The sequence below is a fragment of the Podarcis melisellensis genome, assembly GCF_964234715.1.
Source record: "Podarcis melisellensis genome assembly, chromosome: 12".
Taxonomy (NCBI): Eukaryota; Metazoa; Chordata; class Lepidosauria; order Squamata; family Lacertidae; genus Podarcis; species Podarcis melisellensis.
In genome coordinates this window covers 3,249,868-3,272,322 of record NC_138544.1, presented here as the reverse complement: position 1 = coordinate 3,272,322, position 22,455 = coordinate 3,249,868, and the positions used below count along the sequence as shown (strand labels likewise).

At 40.9% G+C, this 22,455-nt stretch overlaps 1 protein-coding gene and 1 long non-coding RNA gene across 8 annotated transcripts in view; one reads left to right on the top strand and one right to left on the bottom strand.

The window, feature by feature from the left end:
- HECW1 (HECT, C2 and WW domain containing E3 ubiquitin protein ligase 1) overlaps nucleotides 1-16,798 on the top strand; it is a 192,045-nt gene extending 175,247 nt beyond the window's left edge. For 6 of the 7 annotated variants that reach the window (XM_081930971.1, XM_081930976.1, XM_081930972.1 and 3 more), the window contains 6 exons: nucleotides 2,693-2,791; nucleotides 4,984-5,113; nucleotides 6,309-6,455; nucleotides 7,697-7,811; nucleotides 9,586-9,784; nucleotides 12,329-16,798. In XM_081930971.1, coding sequence (XP_081787097.1) covers nucleotides 2,693-2,791; nucleotides 4,984-5,113; nucleotides 6,309-6,455; nucleotides 7,697-7,811; nucleotides 9,586-9,784; nucleotides 12,329-12,440 — 802 coding nt within the window. In that variant the 3' untranslated portion in view covers nucleotides 12,441-16,798. The remainder of the gene's footprint in view (nucleotides 1-2,692; nucleotides 2,792-4,983; nucleotides 5,114-6,308; nucleotides 6,456-7,696; nucleotides 7,812-9,585; nucleotides 9,785-12,328) is intronic. The other variant, XM_081930973.1, reaches the window with a different exon arrangement.
- Nucleotides 16,799-16,938: 140 nt separating this feature from the next.
- LOC309380983 lies at nucleotides 16,939-18,564 on the bottom strand. The gene is made up of 2 exons (XR_014173255.1): nucleotides 17,279-18,564; nucleotides 16,939-17,016 (listed from the first exon to the last, which is right to left on the bottom strand). It is a non-coding gene; the product is annotated as an uncharacterized lncRNA (long non-coding RNA).
- Between the last annotated feature and the right edge of the window lie 3,891 nt (nucleotides 18,565-22,455).

The following is a 22,455-nucleotide window of genomic DNA, read 5'->3' as shown; positions in this document are numbered from 1 at the left end:
GTTAGGAAGATAAACAAGAGTCAAGTTTAACTGAAGTATTTGCCCTCCAGGTAGGATTTGAATTAATTCTGTTCGTTCTTCTATATAAGTTTTATTTTACCTGAAAATCACACCTCACCAAACTATCTCATATTTCAATTCCTTGAGAGAAACATCTCATGTAGATTTTGTCAAAAATTCATTATCCTTTTTAAATAATACAGTGAATTTTTAAACTATTTCTATTTTAAAACACACCCTTTCAAAAGGAAATGCTTTATTTTAAAGTTAGCACAGGGACAAAGGCCCTGGTTTTGTGTTACTGGAACATCCAATGAAAGGGCTGCTACCTTCTTTTTTAAGATTCCTGTGTCTTTAATAGCTGCATGGTAATGTAAAAAAATCACTGGGTAAAAGCTAGTTTGGTGCAGTGGTTAGAATGTCAGACTAAGACATTGGGAGACCAGGGTTCAAATCTCCACTCTGCCAAAAACTCTCTTGGTGGCTTTGGGTCAGCCTAACCTACCTCATAGGGTTGTTGTGAGGGAAGAACCTTGCACACTGTTTCTGGCATAGACATACTTTCTTTGCTTGTTAAATTGCTGCTTTATCTTATATGCATACTATATAGAGTTCATTCATACATTATCAGCAGTGGTCTGCTGTGATGAACCTGCCCCCACACCACTGCTAAGATGGTTAGCAGTAACACGGTTGTATGCATGGCACCCTCCACACAAGCATCACCCTACCCAAGGGAACAACAACGCAGGCGTGAGAAGCAACCGCATCACTTTGCATGTGGCAATAGTGTGGGAGTGGCCCTGTCAAAGCAGCTCCAGTCCCTCTATAGGCAATGGGTGCTTTCCAGTGTTGGACTGGAATACTTCGAACAGACCCATTGAAACATAATTCAGTGGGTCTTCTCTTTGACTTAATTGGCTGTCGCCCAGTATACATACTAAGTCTCCGTCTCTGTCCCCAAGTCTCCGTCAGCAGAAAAGACTGCAATCTCACAATAGCCATTCTTGTTTTTTGACAGACCTTCCAGATGTGATATTTAGATGGTGCAATCTAAGCTCAGCAAGGCATTATTTATTATCTGGTTTACATTGTCTTATTACAGAAAACACCCACCTAATACAAACAGAATCCAAGCATATAATTTGATTGGATTGCATCCAACTGCATAGGAATCCATAATGGATTACTTGCCCTGCATTAACTAATTTCTCTTTAATTTTCTCAACTATACATACAGATGAAAAAGCAAAAGCAAATTAAAAGAAACTGTCACCTTATCTGAAAACATAGTTATTATTGTTACTATTATCAGAGCCGAAATTGGATAGAGTCTAACAGGCAAGAGATTTCAATATGCCCAAACCTCTTCTGCAGGAAGGCTGCTGATAAAGAAGGAACATTGTTCCTTCAAGAACCATCAAATGGAGAGGATTAGAAGGCTGTCCATATGTCAGTTTTTTAAATAATCATGACTAATTTACTGGGAAGTCTTACGGAAACAAATAGGATCATGAGAGTGTACTTCCATTGCAGGCATCTGAGTTCTTTGAAAGTTGCTACAGCTTCTCTATCTACCTCTGCCCTTGACCCATAGTAAAAGAGTGGGGTGTTTCTCATGTTTCTACATTGCTACAATACCTATTGTAATTGCTGAGACAGATCTTTTACCCAATCTGATTTATATTTTTAACTTGTAGCATCTGGCTTTCATTGTGCAAGTTTCTAACCTTGCTCAGCCTCCTGCCATTCCTGTGTAATTCTCTCCCTCGGCTTCTCAACACATTGCACTGCCACAAAAATGAAATGAAGCAATTTTTCAAGCATACTGAACATTGGCCTTTTGTCTTGGGTGTGGAAACACCTGTAAGAGTCATATAACCCCATCATGTGTTAATGGTCACTGGAACAACATAAGCGCCTTCTCTGAAATGGAGAGAATTTAGAGTTAGCTCCAACTAGATTACAAAGGGCCGCAGGAGTCCAAAGCATGACATTTGTCCCAAGTGCATAAACTGCGCTCCTGAGTTATCCCCACAAGGATACAGTTGCCTGATAGGGAGAAATGATGCTTTAATAAGATCAGTGTTTTTCTTTTTTTAAGAAAAAAAAAGCTAGCTTGGCCTTCTCAATCACTCTCTATTTCAAACCCTTGGGGTGGGTCACACATGAGACCCTCCATGTATGAATGAGCTATCGCAGGTCTAGTAGCCACATATACAATTTTGATATCACTTCACATCCTTTTCTACACACTACTTTTCAATAAAGTAAGTTCAAACATATTGTGTCGACATCAAGTATTCTAGCGATGATACTAGTGCACCATACTTGTGTGGAGTGGATGCAAAGCAGGATCAGAACAAAGCTGCTCTGGGACCAAATTCCTTCAATTATTTTCAAAATGGCTCAACCCAGTTTTGTGTTTGAGAAGGGAATTCATTTAGGTTGATTTTTTTGGGGGGGGGTTTAAAAAAAGCTAAACCAAGCTGTGGATTAGCTCTTAATAGCACAGCAGCAGCAGGAGCAGCACAGCGAAATGACTACATTTCCTAGTGTGGCAGCATGCTTGCTTGTCCACGCCGAGCCATAATTTGACTTAGTTGTATGTGCGAATGAGACTACAGGAGAATATGCTCCATGTTCTTGTCTCCTGAATAACACCATTTATTGTGCATTCTTCCTGTGGCAGGTTCCGCTTCAGTGGCCGTATCCTTGGCCTCGCTCTTATTCATCAGTACCTTCTTGACGCCTTCTTCACAAGGCCATTCTACAAAGCACTGTTGAGACTGTGAGTATTTTGCACATCATGGTAGATGCTGATCCAAAACTGCATCTCCCCCCTTTTGGGGGTGGAAGGGGAATTAAATAATTTGGAAAGTGTCAGGGAAGAGTTAGAAGTTTCCAGTTTATCAGAGGGAGAAAGCATTCCCCAAGGGGGGAAGGAGAGCAGTGAATTGAAGAGAAGGGAGCAAGAGGAACAAAAGGGAGGGACTGGCTGTTCACAGGAAAGGCAAGGGTTCAGTTCTAGCTCAGATTGGGAGGAGGGGAGATACAGGCCAGCTCTAGCCAGGAGGGTAGGAAAAAGAGCAGGAAAACAAAGCGAAGGGCGCCTTCGCCATTTTGAGGGGGGCTGGTCACGGAGAAGCAGAGCTCAGAAGGTATCTGAAAGAAGTGACTCTGAGGAATAATAGTTAAGAACTGTTTATAAGATTATTTTGTTAATACACAATAAAAAGTTATAAAAGAACAAGAAGCGTTTGTGTGGTGATCTGAAGAGGACAACGACCAGGCCTGACAGAAAGCATTTTTTTAAAATCAAGCCTATTGTTAGCACTTGATAGAAAAATGTTGCAATCCTGTCCATGCATGCCTGTTAGTAAGCCCCATTGAATATTGCGAAGATGCATAGACTGGGACTGCATAACTGCAGTCCCACTGTAAGGCACTGGATGATGCTCCCACCTGCAGTATTTCAGGTGAAGCAAGAGACAAACAGTGCAGATGGGGGGGGGCAGGGCTTCAGCATCCCAGAGTGCCCTCACCCTCATGCCTTGTAGCAGCCATGCAGGGGGCAGGGGCACGTGAGAGGGAGGAATGCCAACAGATCAGAGCAGAAACAAGCACAAGCCCAGCAACACTCACAACAAAATAGCTCTGTTGCTGCCTGCTATTTCAGTGCAACTGCTGATTTTGACTGTGGATACTGCTGATCTCCATTGCATACTTTTTAAAATCATATGTGCAATCCCTGTTGCTCCAAAATGTACTGTTGTAAATGCCATTGAAAAGCATTCAGATTGAGTTCAAGTAACACTGAGTCATTTGTAGCAGAGCTCCAAAAGGAGATTGCTTGCTGTTCAGTAGAAAATAGTTTACTTGCCCTTGTAATAGTGGTGGGACCTTATAGTACGTATCTAAGATTACATTTTATGTTATTATTTTATGGGTAAGAACCAAACACAATTGTGTTTCACAACCTGAATCTGCTGTCCTTGCATAAACTTGCAAACCCTGGGCAGGTAAAAGGGTTTAAGTCACAATTATTATTATTATCATTTATTAAATTGTTATACTGTCCTATACCTGCAGATCTAAGGGTGGTTCACATGATAAAATCACAATATAAAAACAAAATACATAATCAAAATAAAAACAAGACTAACCCAATAACCCCCCCAACACATTTTTAAAGGGCATTGAATGTCAGTCAGCCAAAGCTCTTGTTAAAGAGGAATGTTTTTGCCTGGCGCCTAAAGGTGTATAATGAAGGCATCAGGAGGAATTCCCTGAGGAGAGCATTCCACAGACAGGAAGCCACTGCAGAAAAGGCCCATTCTCATGTTGCCGCCCTCTGGACATCTTGCTGAGGAGGCACATGCAGAAGGGCCTCAGAAGATGATCTCAGGGTCCAGGTAGGTTCATATGGAAAGAGGCAGAACATCTATATTGTTCACTTTGTGGTTGAAGCACTTTGAATTTGCCTGTTTCAAAGAAAATCTATATAACAGAATTTGATGTAAGACCAAGTAGCATTTGCTTTGTCAGAAAAGGGCAGTAGTAGCTGTGATCCAAAATGGTGGAATCAGGTGCACAAGCAAACCTTCTCTATTGTCAGCATATTACAGGGAACAAACTATACGTGTTTGTGGCACCCCATCCAGCATAGCCAGAAAAACATAAAAGCCCTGCTAGGTCAAGCCATTGGCTGACATAGCCCAGCATCATGTTTCCAAGAGTGGCCAGACTGCCGAAGAAGCCCAGAACAGATTTTCTCTGGCATCTGATATTTAAAAGTCTACAGTCTCTGAAGACAGATGTTTTAGCTATTTTAGCTATCATGGCTAGTAGCCACTGATGAATCCATTCAGTTGGGAACTTTTGTTCATGCTAGACTTTGAACTGCAGCCACTTTTGTGCAATAAGCCATCTCTGTAGAAGCCAGAAGGTGGTGGTATGATCTGTGTTCTATTGTACAATCAGGCCATGTGATCTAAGCGACTTGGAGTACCTGGATGAAGAGTTCCATCAAAGTTTACAGTGGATGAAGGACAACAACATCACTGATATTCTGGACCTCACTTTCACAGTTAATGAGGAAGTGTTTGGACAGGTAAGCAATTATATGTATGTGATAAACTACCAGAGATTTGGAAAATAGGGTGAAGCAGGTATATTCAGGCTGGAAGACCACAATCACTTGGACAAAATGAGTCGCTGTTGGTGCAACATAAAAGGAATAAGAGACTGAGAGCTGAATAAGCGAGAGTTGGAAAATAAGAGATGGCACACAACTGGTTGGCGACACATCAGCAGAGCTGGTGATATTGGAGGAAATAGGAAGTTCATAGAATTGCAGAGTTGGAAGGGACTTTGAGGGTCATCCAGTCCAGTCCCCTGCAATTCAGTTGCCTGAGTTGAGCAAAAAACCCATATTCAAACCAAAAGGGCAAAAGAAGGTTGAGAATCATGAGTTTCAATAAGGTACATTTGCACCACAGAGGTAGTTCACAGCAATGTCAAGTGAGAGAAAGTAGTACGGCTGCATTGACACCATTGGCTTAAATGGAGTCCTCCTCTCTGCCCAGGGACCATAGCCTTCCTCCAGTTATGCTCTCCTTCTTTCAATGAGTTCAGGATGGCAGAAGTGGGAGTTACTGCACTTTTATCTTCACAATAGCCCTGTGAAGTAATTAAGTCATCCAGTGAATTTCATGGGGAAATGTGGACTTTCAAGCAACCAGCAGATATTTCAAAAACAAATTCAGGATGATGACCACAAATACAGAGGTTACAGAGGGTTTGTTTTACAATTGAAAGTTGACCATTGTCGCACACACACCCTTTGTGGTGTAAAAGCACTGATTGTGATAACCCGTATATGCAAATACCAATCTGGAATATGTAAAAAAAAAATTGTCATTTTGCAGGCACCCATTTGTATGCTACCCTTCACCCCACTTTATCCTCACAATAAGGAGGCTAAACTGAATGGCCCCCAGATCACCTAGTCAGTTTCATAGTTGAACAAGGATTTGAACCCAGGCCTTCTTAGTTCATGTCCATTACAACACTGTGGCAGCTGACAAAGCCACAACAAAACAACACCGTTTGAAATTGCGCCATAAAAATACTAAGAAGTTAATATAAAACAGCATTAATACATAAAATAATAAAAAGGGGTATTAACCATACATTGATAGAAAACTCTTGTTCTGCAGTCTGTATTTGAATTTTGAAATGTGTTACTATGGTTCCTTTTACTCTGCTGCTCAGTGTTTATTTTTGTTGATTAATTTGTTTGCTAGGTAACAGAAAGGGAGTTGAAATCAGGAGGTGCAAATACACAGGTGACTGAAAAGAATAAGAAGGAGTACATTGAAAGGATGGTGAAGTGGCGAGTGGAAAGAGGTGTGGTTCAGCAAACGGAGGCCCTGGTCCGTGGCTTCTATGAAGTAAGTACCAAAGAGGGGCAGCGTCCTTCTCAGTCACGGGCACAAAGGCATTCTGGCCGGAGAAATAAATAACAAAAAGAGTGGCTTTCCTCATGGAATATTAATAGGGAACATCTGTATTAGTTGAATGTGCATGGTAATGACTAACCAGTATTTGAGCATGCACAGTGTTATTGCAAACTGTTGTTGACCATTGCACAGTATTACAGAATGTCAGTTTGCACAGATGACAGATATAGCTTAAAAGGTAAACTGTATTGTGGCGGGATTTGTGGCTGTGTCCATTTTTTCATAGAATGATTAATATGTCTGAGGATTTATTAATTTTTCACTCCAAGGAATGTAATCCTCAAACTGTTCCCTATGCTTTCAGTTGTAGGTGTGGGGAAAATTGAAGCTACAGATATCATGGGATAAAATTGCTTGCTGGTTAAGGCTGATCATTAATATTGCTTTGTAAAAGCAGAGTAGCAGGAAAAGTGCAGTTCAACACACTAGCCCTGACCTAGCCCAGATTTCACACAACTAGTTGCACACAAGAACGTGTGACCCCTTCCACATCAAATGTTGCTGCTATTGCAGTGTAGGTGTGCCCTATCTTACGCACATATATCTTTGTGCTGGAACATTGTATGACTATTCTCATTCTTTCTCTTCTATATACATCTTATATTTTTACTGGTCAGCATTGTATATAGCAGAAAAAATCTGCAAAATTTATTTAGCAATATCTGATCATCATAACCACCCAGAGGACTTAGTTAATTGGCCATTATTACAAATGTTAAAAGTAAATAAATATGCCTTTGTTGATGTAGTACATTAGGGGGATTGGGAAATACTACATGAATAAGTTGATAATGTTGTTGGGGGCAGGGAGACTGTAGGTAACTTAGGTCCTGACTTGTTTGTGAGGAGATTGGACAACCTTGCATCAATAAAGCATTGGTCCACACTTTCCAGTCCATTTCCTCATTGATTTCCTTATTACAAAACGTTTGATCTTTTGAGGAAGCAGGCTTGTTTCACAAGAGCTCCAAATCAACTCTAATTGTTCAGCCTGAATTTGTTAGTAAAGGGGGCAACTTGGTTCAAATCCTCATTGCCCAGAATGTAGTTGGCAGATATCTGCCAACATGTTTTAGCCTGCCTAAGAGCAGTCATGCCTGCATGTGGTTTTTCACTTTGACAAGGCTTTGTATGTGTTGTACTGTCAGCTTCAACTGTGGTTTGTCTTTCAGGTTGTAGACTCAAGGCTTGTCTCTGTTTTCGACGCTAGAGAGCTGGAATTGGTGATAGCTGGCACTGCGGAAATAGACCTCAATGACTGGCGCAACAACACAGAATATCGGGGTGGTAAACTATGCAGTTGTTTCTCCTTCTCATCTTCCATTTCATGATGCTTTTGCCCTCCTCCTCTTGGTGGAAATTCTCACTGTCCTCTTAAGAGAGACTGGACCATAGACTATGAGTTGGCCCAGATGTCTAATAACACTACTGATCCACCCCCTCCAAAAAAATCCACCCCATGGTCATACTTGGCTTGTTTGTACTTGTCCTCAGGCTTACACACACCTGCAATCACTTACAAATACTATGAAGAAAGTATACATGTATACTAGGATATTATAGGACTGCAGGGATTCATTTAAGCACAGGCAGTCCTTTATGGTCCTGTAGCAATTCCAAGAATTTTTCCAGTCTCATGTACTAATATATAGGTCTACTTCTTGTTCTCATGGGATACAACTGAGGATGTGTCCAAGTTTTAAGATGAGGATGAGCAAATCTGATATGATCACAGATAGGACACAGAATAACAAGAGAAAAAGAATGTATAGCACTGCACAATTATTCTTGTCCTGGGAATCCTGGTCATTTAAAACTGCAGCATTAGAAGGGAAATGCAGTCAACTTGCACGCATTTAATTTTCACAATCACAGCTTTACATGTTAGGCAGCCAGCCAGCACACAGTTGCACAAAGTAAAGGCACACAAGGCAGAGAGCTTAAAAGCGCTTTCTGTCCTGGGCTTTCCCAGCATGGACAGAGCTTTTAAACTCTCTGCCTTGCTTACTGAGCTATGGGAAAGACTTGTGTGGGCTTAGAGAGGCTCCTGCAAGTTGGAGGAGTGCCAACTTGAATAAAATATTTGGGGGGCAGGTAAGTCCCGCAAAATCGATCCCAAGACACACCATTTCAATGGCAATGTCCCATCAACTGGAGCAGGGGTTGCCCCCTCAATTTTTTTATTGGGGGAGTGAAGGGCCCTCAGCCCCTAGGAGTTGGCTCCTTTGCTCAGATGGCTCCACGAGATCTTGCGAGAACCTCCAGAGCCCACATGAGACCTTGCCAGAGTCTGGTAAGCAAGGCAGAGAGCTTAAAAGCTCCTTGCTTTGCATGGAGAGCAAGGCCCGCTTAGAGCATGGGCTTTAGAAAAGTAGGGGTCATCACCCAGGGAGTGATTGGAGTGGTTCTGAGTGACTATATATGATTTCAGCTTTACGCACAACCCCCAGGGATGTAACCCCTGCACAATTTGCAAGCCTACTGCATTGATATTTCTTATAACTAGACTAGAACATTGGGAGGAGTTGGCTATATACAAATGCAGTTTGCCACATTAACTATTTTTTTCTGTGTACATTGCCACTCATTTAGTTCAGTGGTTTTCAAACTGTTCCAGGGAATCCTGTGGTTCTTAGGAAGCCTATCAGAAGTTTTTACTTGAGAAGATTAGTAATGGCAGACAAGTTTTGCTGAATTACCACTGTTATGGTCCTGCCCCTGAAATGTGCCACATGAAAGTTGTTGGAAATGTTTTAGGGTGCACTTCCTATTCATTCAGTAAGGCTCAACTAAGCTGCCCACATGGCATGAATATGCACCCATCTCAGAATCCTCTGTAAAGTGCAAGAATTCCATGGCAGGCCCAGAGGGGTTTCTTGGCAGACCAGCTGAGGTGAAAATTGTTCCCCAGAGGTACTTCTTTAGATGTACCATTAGTGAGAGCCAAAACAAAAAAGGGAAGGCAGAAAAATCCTGCTGCTTTATTTCATCATCATAAGCAGTTGTGGCTTCTCTTTATATGTTTCTAACACATTTCTCATTTGCACACTTTCTGTTTTAGGTTACCATGATGGACATATCGTAATACGATGGTTCTGGGCAGCAGTAGAGAGGTTCAACAATGAGCAAAGGCTACGGTTGCTGCAGTTTGTCACTGGGACATCTAGTGTGCCGTATGAGGGCTTTGCAGCCCTTCGAGGGAGCAATGGATTGCGACGCTTCTGTATAGAGAAATGGGGTAAAATAACATCCCTCCCAAGGTATGCTTGCATTTTGAATAAGATCATACATGTTCTAAAACATTTCATGGCATTTCGTCATTTCCATTTATATCCTAGAGGCAGATAACTTTATATGATCTGCTCAGTAAAATAGAAAAAAGTGTTAAAAAGAAACTTAAATGTCTCGTTTAAAAAAGGCTCATTTTCCATTCTAAAAGTTTCATCTCTTCAGCAGAGGTTTGGGCTCTTACAAACATCTGACAGTGTCACTTAGATGTCCTAAGTTGTCATGCTAAGTTGGGTTTCTTTAAAGACACTTTCTCTAAATACCCTCCTGGATCACAGAAGATGCATATTGAAAACCAGATTGAAAGTGATCCAGAGAAGAAGGGGCAATTGGCATTGAGGGCACAATTGAAGCAGTGGGATCCAAACTCAAATGACTGCAAGTGATTTTATCACTTTTTGCTATCACATTTTGTTCTCATCCATCTTCCAAGGAATTGAAGTATTCTCTTTTGCTCAGCCTAGCCTATGTCAGGGTGCTGCCATATATATATAATAGAGAAAGTCTCTTGTTTGCACCCTGAGGCCTTTGGAGAACAAATAAAAATAAACTTAGAAGAACCTCTGCCCAGCTCTTTCCATTCCCACTTAGTCTTCCACTTTGTCATCTTTTCTTTTAGCATTTGTATATATTTATTAGGATAGCTTAAGAAGAAAATGGGCTACAGGAACTTGTAGCATTCTGATAATATTTATCCATTTTCCTTATTCCCTGTTATCTGCTTATTGAGAAGCATACAGAATAGGCAAGTGAAGAACTATTTTGGTGCCTGTGGCAGAAAATTCAAACAGTATACCACAAAATGGTTAAATATATATATATCTACTTCTTCATTTCCATTTCTCTCTCTCTCTCTCTCTCTCTCTCTCTCTCTGTGTGTGTGTGTGTGTGTGTGTGCGTGCGTGCGTGCGCGTGTTTGTGTGTGTTTACACACACACATGTATATAAATGGAAATGAAGAAATATATATATACATACACAAAAGCTAAATCATTTAGAACTTGATGCCATTTAAAGGTATCCCAGAACCTGTGACTTGAGGTTGGCAGAGCTGGCTCTGCAAAACAATGATTTGCCCAGCACACTTGGTACCTGTACAACTTGTGGCAAACACATAATGTGGCTTTTGATTCTGCTAGGTGCTCACAACTATGGCGCCACACTTCACAACCTTTGTTTTAGTCCTATAATTAAAGGGAAAGACCAGCTATGCTACATGCCAGGAATATCTCCACCTGGGGTAGATTCACTATAATTAAGCTAAGAACATATTTGGGAGGAGGGGGAAGAGCTGGTACAGCTCCAGAGGGTGGCAAGATTGGGGATTTGCCAGACTCCAAGACCGACAATGGGCTTGATTTCCCAAAAGCAAAATGCCCCTCCCTTTCCATTCTCACAAAGCACCCAAGAAGGCTGGAGGTGGCATGAAAGAGTTCTCCATTTCTTCCATGTCCAGGGGGCCTTTATGTGTGTCTCAGTCAAGAGCCCTCAAAATCTTGAGAGTCAGAAATGGCCTCATTTCTGGAAACACCAGATTCAAGTAATGATTAATGTTCAGGCAAAAACTGCCACGTATCTGTGTGTCCTTTATGGAGGAGGAGAGCCCGAGTATAACTGGAATCAGTCTGAATCCACCTGAGAGACTGGCTCAAACCTTTCCAAAGGAAGAAAGCCTTTGCATCAGCCCAAACTGAGTTCCTTTCAGGACGCTCTCCAAGGACTAACTATTCCCCTAAAGCTTTTGAGAAGTGCTCATATTTTTCAGAAAATGTACTAATTACACATTGTTAAAGTTTCCTGTAGAAATCTACTGCAATTAACTTGCTGGGTAGAAGAAAGGAAAGATTTAGAGTTTTAGAAAGATGCCTCAGGCTTTTGGCCTGCCAAATACTAGAAAGGTAATTGGCCTCTTTCTACTTGCCTAACTTGTTCTCCTAGATAAGATTTATGAATTTTATTCAGCTAGACTGAATATATTAATATTCACTATTTAATGTTCATCTGCTAAATAACTGAATTCTTTGCAAAATAAGCTTTCTCTACAAAATTAGATCTTTTAGGCTTTCCCACATATGTGGTTTAGCCACAGAAGCAAAGGGTGACTTTCTCATTCCTGAGTAGGAACATATTCCTGCAAGTTTCTTGTCAGATTATTGTGAGGTGTTAGAGCACTACAGTTTTGCCCTGGGATGCTGGTGAAGCTCACTGAGGACAGCTCCAGATTTGGGCTTTGGGTGCTTGTGATACTTATTGCAAACAATAACTGGATGAGGGTGAATAAATTGAGTCTCAGTCCAGGCAAGACACAGATTCCATTGCTATGTGGTTCGTCCACCATGACTAATGATTCAACCTCTTCTTAAGACCATGGGTGGCTCACCTGCGACTCTACAAAAGTTGTGGGATTCCAGCTCCCATCACCCCTCAGCTAACATGACTAGTAGTCAGGGATTATGCAAGGGGTTACATATTTCTATTCTTTAAAAACTGTACACATGGTGTTCTTTCACTTTCAGGGCACATACATGTTTCAATCGCCTGGATCTTCCTCCCTATCCATCCTATTCTATGCTATATGAAAAGCTGTTGACAGCTGTTGAAGAGACTAGCACCTTTGGACTTGAATGAGGACATTCAGACTTTTTGACTGTGTTCCTGGTCAGTAACATCACTACTTTCCCGGCTGCCATATGATTTTGGTTTTCTGTGTTTTATAATCTGGGAAAAAACATCGGGATTGACAAAAGCTGTGCATGAAGAACAGCCTTCCTTTAAGAACTAACCTTCATGCTTTCATCTTTGATTTCCAATGGACAACTCACCTGTATGCAATATAAAAAAACCCTATCTCAAGGTCTCTGTATATCTCCACATACCTCCATTAGTAACAATGAAAATATGAATGCAAGTTATGCTACACTTGACCAAATGTTAATAAATGTTTACTCCCACCTACGTTGATTAAAAAACAACAACAAAACATCAAGCATTCCAAGCTTTTATATGCACATCTCTTCAGGATTAAACACGCTGTTAATATTGCATCTTAACAGCTGTATCTGCTGATGGGAGATGGCCAAGAGTCTTGTCATTCATCTTTGATTTTCTTGTACATATCACACAAAGGTGAGATAGCACCTATGAGCAAAACTGTTTTTGTTTTGTTTTTTAATACAAGAACTCATAACCCAAATCAACTACATCATCTGGAGCTGGGCCAGGCCTAAGGTGTAGATAAGACATTCACAACAAAACAAACCTGTAGTGCAAAGCAGAGTGTGCCTGTGATTGTTGACAATTGTTGATTGCCAGAACAGGAAGGAACTTGCACTGCAGAGGCACTGATGGGAGGTAGTGTAATGACAACACCCATGAAGCACCCAAGAAGGATATTTTATTATACAGCATAATAGACAACATCACCTTACCTAATTAATGTACATAGCAAAAGTAACAGGAAGAATAACCCTCTTTCTTCCTAATATTTTCTGGTTCTGCTAATTGATTTCTTGTTTTTTGATGTTTAAATACTTCCTTACAGAAAAGAAATATAGACAATCTTGCACCCTGTAATGGAAGCAATTACTTATTTGAGGCATATTGATCGACACAGAATTGTGGTTTTTGTTTCATTTCTCTTTGATCTCAAATCCTCCATAATTGCGGAATTGGTTCTACGTAAAGGGATTTAGTTAGTGAAGCTGCAGAGAATGATGGTGCTGAGGCAATATGAATGACAGTATTGTCTGCATTGCTGTTGGGGTTCCTAACGCACCATTTGTCTACCAGGCACATTAGTTATTAGTGAATTGTAAAGTTTGGCCTCTTTTGTAACCAGATGGAAAAATCCATGGCTTAACTTTGAGAACTGTGCCTTCCGTTGCCAAAATCAAGACAGTAAGACATGTTGGAACATGCATACTTTGGTGGGTACTGCTGAAAGGGTGGGGATGGGGTGGGAAATCAGCCTTTTTTGAGCTAAGCCAGATCTGAGAATAAGGCTGGAATCCTGCATGCAATTACATGGGAGTAATGTCCAGCTAACTCAGTGGAAATTACTTCTGAGTAAGCATGTTTAGGATTGGGCTGCATGTGTATTTTGTCTCCATCAAGAGTAGTCCCTATTTCTATGCAGTCTTTTTTTAAAAATCAAGACAGTGTAAGTTGTTAAGCATGTATGTGATCACATCAACAAAGAGATCATAGGAAATGGTGCTTAGTTATATGCTGTCTCTGAAAAGGGACCGATCCTCCTCTTCTTTTGCCCTAGGGGAGGTACAAGTATTGTGCTTGTATGCTGTCCTTTTCTCTCACTGTGGAAGAGATGCTAATACACACGGTCACTGCCCTTAACGTCTAAGTGTGGTAAGGACAATGGGATAAGTATGTGAATAGATGGGGCTCCTGAACTCAAGTTATGCTCCCTCACTTATCCTAGATGTGATCCTCTGGTTATGTAACTGATGCATATGCCCAACAAATTCCAAAAATTGAGTGACACAGTACTGATACTCCAATATTTAGCAAAGCGATGTGGTAGTCACTTCAATAAGGTTGCTTTTCTGTTTAGAAACCTAAACCTATGCTCAGACAGGAAACATTCTCAGAATAGTTCCCCACCCAAATCAGGAAAATATAACTTTTAAGGTAAACCACAAAAAATTGACCTAATTTTTAAAAAATTATGGGCAATTTAGAATCCAAAGTTTCTAACTTTTAGGCTTGGGTAAGAGAAATTTAAGGACATTTGTACATCTCTCATTTGTGCTTAACTGTGGCTGGATCATGTATGTTCTTTTTGGGAACATTTACACTCTTCAAAGAGGAAAAAATGGACAAAACAAAAGCCATGGGACCTGGGAACAAGTAGGTATATGAAGAACAGATATTCATTACTGGTTTGGGTGTTGAGCTGGGAAGTAAGTGGCCTGGTGAATGCCGGCTATTTTAGCTGATATGAAAACTAACCTAAACTAACCTGTGTTTGTGTGATGAATCCTTTATTAGGCAAACACCTGATAAAGGTTTGTTCATTCATCACTACCATATTGTGGCCTTATTCACATGAAACTTTAAACCATTGTTAAACTAAACTATGGTTTAAAGGTGAATGAGCAGCATCCTGCTGCATGCTGCTGAAACTGCAGCCACTTTACTCCTCCCCAAGGTGAAATCTTACCTTACATTAAATAATCCAATCTAGCATTTTAGATTGAAATGCCAGTTTCAGTAAAACCAATTAATTTGGAATCAGTTGACATCATTACATTTTTCACGTCCATATCAACTGCATTTAATATACATTTTACAAGCACACACTATATCGCGTATATTACTGTTTGGATACAGGCTTAGTCATGCTTATAACAGACTCATTAGAAATAATGGTAGTTAAAGTAGTCACCTCTAACAAGTCCCATTTATTTCAATCGGCCTATGCTACGTACGACTAAGTTGGGATCCAACTCCATAATTGCTGTAGGAAGCCTCTAAATAGATGAGTGTTGAAGCAGCCTGCCAAACAAAACTTGGAATGCAGTTTCCACTCATTTCAATGGAGCTTCTTTGCATACCTCTCTAAAACAAATGGAGGTTCCTGAAATATTAACCTAAAAGCAATTGTCCAATATACAGCCTCTGCAATCCCCTGTGCACAAAATCTTAGGGAAATCATTGTATCTTGGGCATGTGTACATGTATTTAAAATTACAGCCAATGTCACTACAAAGTCATATGTATGGTGTTGAAGATGAGGTATCATCTTTTTCAAGAAATGGAATGGAACTTAATTAGAGAAGGCACAACCATCTGACTGGTTAGTTTGAGGCGGGCCAAATATAACAGTACTATATACCAAGAATTAAAACAACATCCTTTATTTATAATGTTGTATAGTCAGGATTTTTAAAACTATTTAAAAACTATATTTTATTAAAAAGTAAACTATTTTTTGTAGAGTGGCGGAAGAATTTGTATATGCAATGAAGGCATCTGAAGCAAGAGTGATGCTCAAAATGTCACTATACAGTTATGTACCAATGCCAGATATAGTCTGGGAACTGAAATAGGATATAGGTGTCTTTGGATTTGGCCCCCAGAATGTTTGTCTGTTCCTTTCTAGGAAAACACATTGTAGATTTTGTTCTCTAAATCTCAGGCAAAGGCAGTGCTGTAAAGAATCCAGACAGGAAGCTTTCTTCTTCATACCTTTCATTTTTCATGACACCTAAACAAATCCATTTTTCATCTGTTCCACAGTATGGGCTTTTGTCAACTCATTACAGTATTAAAAACTACTTATCTGTCCAATTTATCATCATCTATTTCTTTTTATACATTTATGCATTGGATCAGAGGTGCCGACTTGACGAAAATATTGGGGAGGCAGGTAAACCCCACCACGGAAAATCAGTCACTTGACATGGCGCACGGAAACCATTTGAATGGCAATGCCAATCAACTTTGGGGGGCTACCCCCCTCAAATATTTTATCGGGGGGGGGCAAAGACCCTTTGGCCCCTAGGAGTTGGATTTTTTTTCCAAGTCAACATTGCATTGGGTAGCCTCTCCTATGCAAGAGACTAAACAGCAGAGGAGAAAGGCTGAGAAATTAGCTTGGTGAGGAAAATAAATTAATTTTAAGAAAAAGAGGAGGGCAATCTTTAACATTCCATTTTGCAGGTGACAAAGAATATATTTGTGGACCTAGGACCCAGATTATCACAATCTGGAGAGATTGCATTGAAAAATGCAGGTATATCATTCTGGGACCCATTAATAGTAGCATGTAAGCTGCTCCCCTGTGACACCTGTCTCATTCTAGGGGAGGGGGTGCATTAATGAAGTAACCACATGGGTGGAGCCAGTCTCATGAGTCTTGACCTACCATGGGAGTGGGCAATAGGGGAATGTGGTTTCCACATCAATAAAGTACATGCAAATATTGTCAAATGAAGGGGAAATTCATACCTTGTTATATATAAAAAGGGGGGGATGTCCAGTAGCACCTTAGAGACCAACTAGGTTTGTTCTTGGTATCAGCTTTCATGTGTATGCACACAAAAGCTCATACCAAGAACAAACTTAGTTGGTCTCTAAGGTGCTACTGGACAATTATTTTTTTAAAAATATATATTTCTACTGTGTCAGACCAACACGGCTCCCTACCTGAATCTAATACCTTGTTATGTCATTCAATAGACTACTTACCATATTTTTTGCTCTATAAGACTCACTTTTTCCCTCCTAAAAAGTAAGAGGAAATGTGTGTGCGTCTTATGGAGCGAATGCAGGCTGCGCAGCTATCCCAGAAGCCAGAACAGCAAGAGGGATTGCTGCTTTCACTGTGCAGCGATCCCTCTTGCTGTTCTGGCTTCTGAGATTCAGAATATTTCTTTTTCTTGTTTTCCTCCTCCAAAAACTAGGTGCGTCTTGTGCTCTGGTGTGTGTTATAGAGCGAAAAATACGGTAATCCAAGCCCTTTCAAGTCTCAGACACCCGGCTAATTAAAACAAATGCCACTTTATATAGCAGTCCAGGTTCTGCTTGCAACACAAACTCAAACCCTGCTGTCCTTAGTACAATTGATAAGATTCATTTTCCTTTCTTGTAAACACTAGCTTCATTTCCCCACATTCCTGTCTGCATTTATTTTAACTATACTGTAATTTCATGTTACTAAAACAATTTTTGCTTCTATTTAGCCATTTTCAAGTTTGCTTTGGTGTGATGATTCCACAAAGTGGATTTTGCCCAGTTTCCCACTGCACAGTCATAGTTTCTGCATTAATTCATCGGGGGTTGGGGGAGGAAGGGATCAGCATCCCAACTTCATTCAAGTGCCAATGAAGTTTTAGTAATGGAGAGAAAATTTGGAGTTCACAACCAGGTTGATTCTTTGCTTTTCTACAGGTCTCATCACAACAACAAAAGCTTGGCACTGCTACAGTATGAGACTTGTTGTTTAATCCTAAATGCATTAATCTGAAATTCCCACATATTAATTTGAATAAAATCAACGCATATATGTTAAGATCATAATCTAAAGCCATGGACACACTTAACTGGCACTCAATTTACTGAAAACAATGGAATTCTTTCCACAATCATATAAGGTTGCTGGAAGGCAATCCCATTTCAGTTAAGAGAGTTATGACTTTAGAATTCTATTATTCATTTTTCAGTGAACTATCTCTGCCCTAAATTAAATCCTAGGCTTTTTGAAGTCAGCAGGACTACTGCCATTAATTTCAACAAACACATGTCAGGAACGAATTCCCAGTGGAAATCGAACCTGTTCAGTCATACATATACCAACAAATCTTTCTACGTTAAAGATGGTGCTTTTTACGATTATTCCTCTTGCTGTACCTCAGTGCTTAAAAAATTGACTGCAATATGCCACAAATCTGGGATAGCATTTCCAAGTTATTATGTCCCAAAAGGTTGTATTATTTTCTCCCTAGTACACCATAGTTCCTTTGATCAAGTCAACAGGTGTCTGTAGATAGTGGATACTAGCTATAGTCAATATTGAAACATTAGCTGAATTCCCTGCAGCTTCCAATTTACCTAAAACCAAGTGTCTATTATGGTTTCATTAAAGACTTCATACAAGTCAATGGCAGGAAAGGTCCTCGTTACTGGGCTAATTTTGCTTATATTGACAGGAAAATGTCACATGATACTCAGGCTTCGCTTTCTATTCAATCATATCACTGTAAAGGAATGTCAATAAAAAAATCTCTTTGTTATGGCATCAGGTGGTGTGGTTATTAATAGTTTACCTCCTATGGCTTGCTTTCTTCTGTGCCCTCTTGTTTGATAGAATCTCATGCTTCAAAGCAGGCGTTACATTACCTAAAGCAGGAAAGTCTAACATTTTTTACCTGAGGGCTGCATTCAACTTTGCCAACTCCCTGGAGGACCATAAGGCAGTGTGGGGTGTGCGTGCCCCACACTCTGGCATACACACACCCTGGACACACAGCCTCTCTCCCCTTAGCAGATCTATGCTTTTCCATTAATCAGATGGCCAATCTGATGACAGAGAGGAAGCAATGAGCATCCCTATCAGCATGCTGAACTGGGTGGAGGTTAAGGCTGTGCCTGCTTTATGTTTCCCCCTCTTTATGGCTGTTACTGCCAAAACTGGTATGGTATTAGCAGCCATAAAAATTTTACTTGGGGGGCCTGGTGAGGTTAGTCTGCTAGATGCTTTCAGTAAATGACTTATTGATGATGAGGAGGAGGAGGAGAAGGATGATATTTTATAATTGAATGTATTTTCCATTGTGGGGAGATCAAACCAAACCACCAGCAGAAATCTATTGATTTAAATAGGAATTAGATCTGTGCTTTGAGAAAAGACTGTAGATGAAATCAGTGTTGCACTTCAGAGGTAATATGGTTTGTTGCAATTTGAGCCAGGAAGGGGATTTCCTCCTCTGTAACAAATTATGTAAATCACCCAATCTGCAATACTAGAGATTCAACAGAGGTTAATTCAGGAGTCAGCAACCTTTTTCAGCAGTGGGCCGGTCCACCGTCCCTCAGACCATGTGGTGGGCCAGACTATATGGGGGGGGGATGAAAGACATCCTATGCCCCACAAATAACCCAGAAATGCATTTTAAATAAAAGGACACATTCTACTCATGTAAAAACACGCTGATTCCCGGACCATCCGTGGGCTGGATTGAGAAGGCGATTGGGCCGCATCCGGCTCCTGGGCCTTAGGTTGCCTACCCCTGGGTTAATTTGTCCCTGAAACACCAGGTACTACACATGTTTTGTACCTTAAAGAGACAGAGCTTTATACTTTGCAAACTGCACAGTCTCTCAAGGCCGACACAAAAATCAGGCTGTCATTTCAGTGCATACAGAACGTAAATCAGAAAGGACATTCTCCACAGCAAAACACTAGAGGCCATTGTCCTCCACTCCACAGCTTTCTGTACTGCTTGAAAGCCAAGTATGTATCACTGAGGATAATGCGTTCAGAAACATCGGTCTACAACTGCAGGAGGCGAATGCAGTTAGTCCACATATCTGCCAACACTATTTGAATATGAACAATTCAGTATTCCTCTAAATTATAAGCAAACCACAAATGCAAGAAGGAAGATTAGTGCCCCTCACTGCATCGCAGGAATTCTCTACCGACTAGCTTCCAAGCAGGTAAAATTCTGCTTGCAAAGAGGAGCTAAATATGTACATAGCATGGTTTTCCAACATCTGAACTTCCCAAGAGTACCTGTACCATTTAACATTAAGAAGAAGGTGTCAATGCTTTTTCCTGTCGCTGCCACTGCTAAGAAACCATCTCCACTAAAGCTGCTGAGCTCGGCACACACGAGAGAGCAGTCCATAGGCACAGTGGCTGCTGGGCAATGTCTTCAGGTTTGTTTGTTTCACCAGCACATGCACAAATTATTTCTGTTTTTTTGTATTCTCATACTTTATTCTGCCCAATCGCCTATGTTTCTCACCAGCATGTAAAGGGACAAGGCACAGAATAAATCAAAGTGTCTAACTTACTTTTAATGAATCATGAAAGAGAATTTTGGCAGGTGGCGAGAAAAAGTGTACCTGCTGAAATGTTCTCTCCTGCACAACACTGAAAAGTATGGGAGCTCTTTATTCTTTGGGAATTATTCACCCTACAAGTATGTGTACAGTCACCTTTCATAAACACACCTTTCCATCCATGTCTCAGTACTGGCAAAAAGTCTGATTCATGACCATTCCTCCACTGCTGGGGCAGTTTAGACCAGTGTTTTTCAACCTTTTTTGGGCAAAGGCACACTTGTTTCATGAAAAAAATCACGAGGCACACCACCATTAGAAAATGTTAAAAAATTTAACTCTGTGCCTATATTGACTATACATAAAGTAATTCTCTTGAATAGGAATCAAATAAACACAAAGAAAGTATTTTATAATTACTTTATTATGAAATAGTAAGTAAACAGAAATATGAAAAATTATAAAATACTTTATTTTTAAATCTTTCGAATTTTTCAATTTTTCCCACGGCACACCAGGCAACATCTCGTGGCACACTAGTGTGCCGCGGAACAGTGGTTGAAAAACACTGGTTTAGACAACTGTAGGCTCTATCTGCACCATACATTTAAAGCAGTGTAATATCACTTTAAGGAATCATAGCTTCCCCTTAAAAAGTTCTGGAAACTGTAGTTTGTTGAGGATGATAAGAGTTGTTAGAAGACTTTTATCCTCGCAGAGCTACTGTTCTCAGAATGGTTTAGCAGGCAATCCCTCTTCCTACAGAACTCTGGGAAATGTATCTCTGTGAGGGGAAGAGGGCTCTTCTAACACCTCTCAGCACCTAATAAGCTACAGTTCCCAGGATTTGCATTGGCTTAGGCAACAGTGACAGTTTATTTTAATTATTATTAAATGTATATCCCACTTTTTCCTTCAAGGAGCTCAAGGTGACACCCATGGTTTCTCTCCCACCACATTCCATATTATCCTCACAGCTGCTGAGGAAGTCTGTGAGACAATGACCAGCCCAAGGTCATTAAGTGAGCTTTGTGGTTGAGTGGGGATTTGAACCCTGGCCTGTTGGATATGGTTACCAACAATCCGGGGACAGTCCCTGGATTTACAAATCTGTCCCCAGACTAAATCCATCCCCAGAATGTCCCCGGGTTTCATTTAATGTCCCTGGATTTATATTTTAAGTGTTGTAGATTTATTAGTAGGGAATGAATGTTGTGTGATTGGTTCAACGGCAAAAGACACATCATATGGGGACTTCCGGTGAAGCAAAATGGCAAGCGCCACAGGAGCGAGCAGCTCCTGAAGAAAGCCAGAATTAACTGCGCTACCAGGATGGCTCCGGGCTGCTGAGACTGCCGCTGCCACCACCACTACCGAAGGGGAACCAGGGATGCCCGGCGTGTCAACAGGGGGAACCGCAGACACACACACCCCCGCGACCCAAATTGAGCCGGGAGCAAGAGTGCCCGGCCGACTGGGACCAGGAAAAACCCTGGAGCTGACGCAGGGAGAAGGAGGAGAGGAGAAGGAGAAGGAAGAGAGAGAAAGAGGAAGGAGAAAAAAGAGGGGAGCCCCACCCTTGCTGCACCACCACCGCCGCTGAGGAGGAGAGGTAGGAGAGCACCAGGAGGGCAAGGACACGTGGCCAAGCCCAGGCCCGACCCAAGCCTACTCCAAGGTGGCTAACGCTCCAACAGGCCAGGGCCCGGAGGAAGGCCACGCGACAGAGGAGACCACAGAAGAGAAGACATTATTTCTTTTTTTAAAAAAATAAATATTTTTTAATAACTTTTTTTCTCGTTTCAGGAAAAAAAAGTGACCCCAGATTCTTTGAAAAATATTCTGGTAACCTTACTGTTGTGTCCTGTTGCTGCACTCTAACCAGTATTGGCTGCTTAGAATTTCATACATGTCCCCAGTAAACTAAACACATTACGGCTACAACCTTGTGCACAACTGACACTTAGCTCTCAGTAAACATGGGTATGTATGTTGAGGTTGGGTAGCTGCTAAGCTATTCACATTTACATACAGTAAGTAAGCGCACAACTTGCGCACATTTAACTTATGTGCATTCGGCTTTATGTGATTGGCCAAAAATAAAAATAAAATTTAA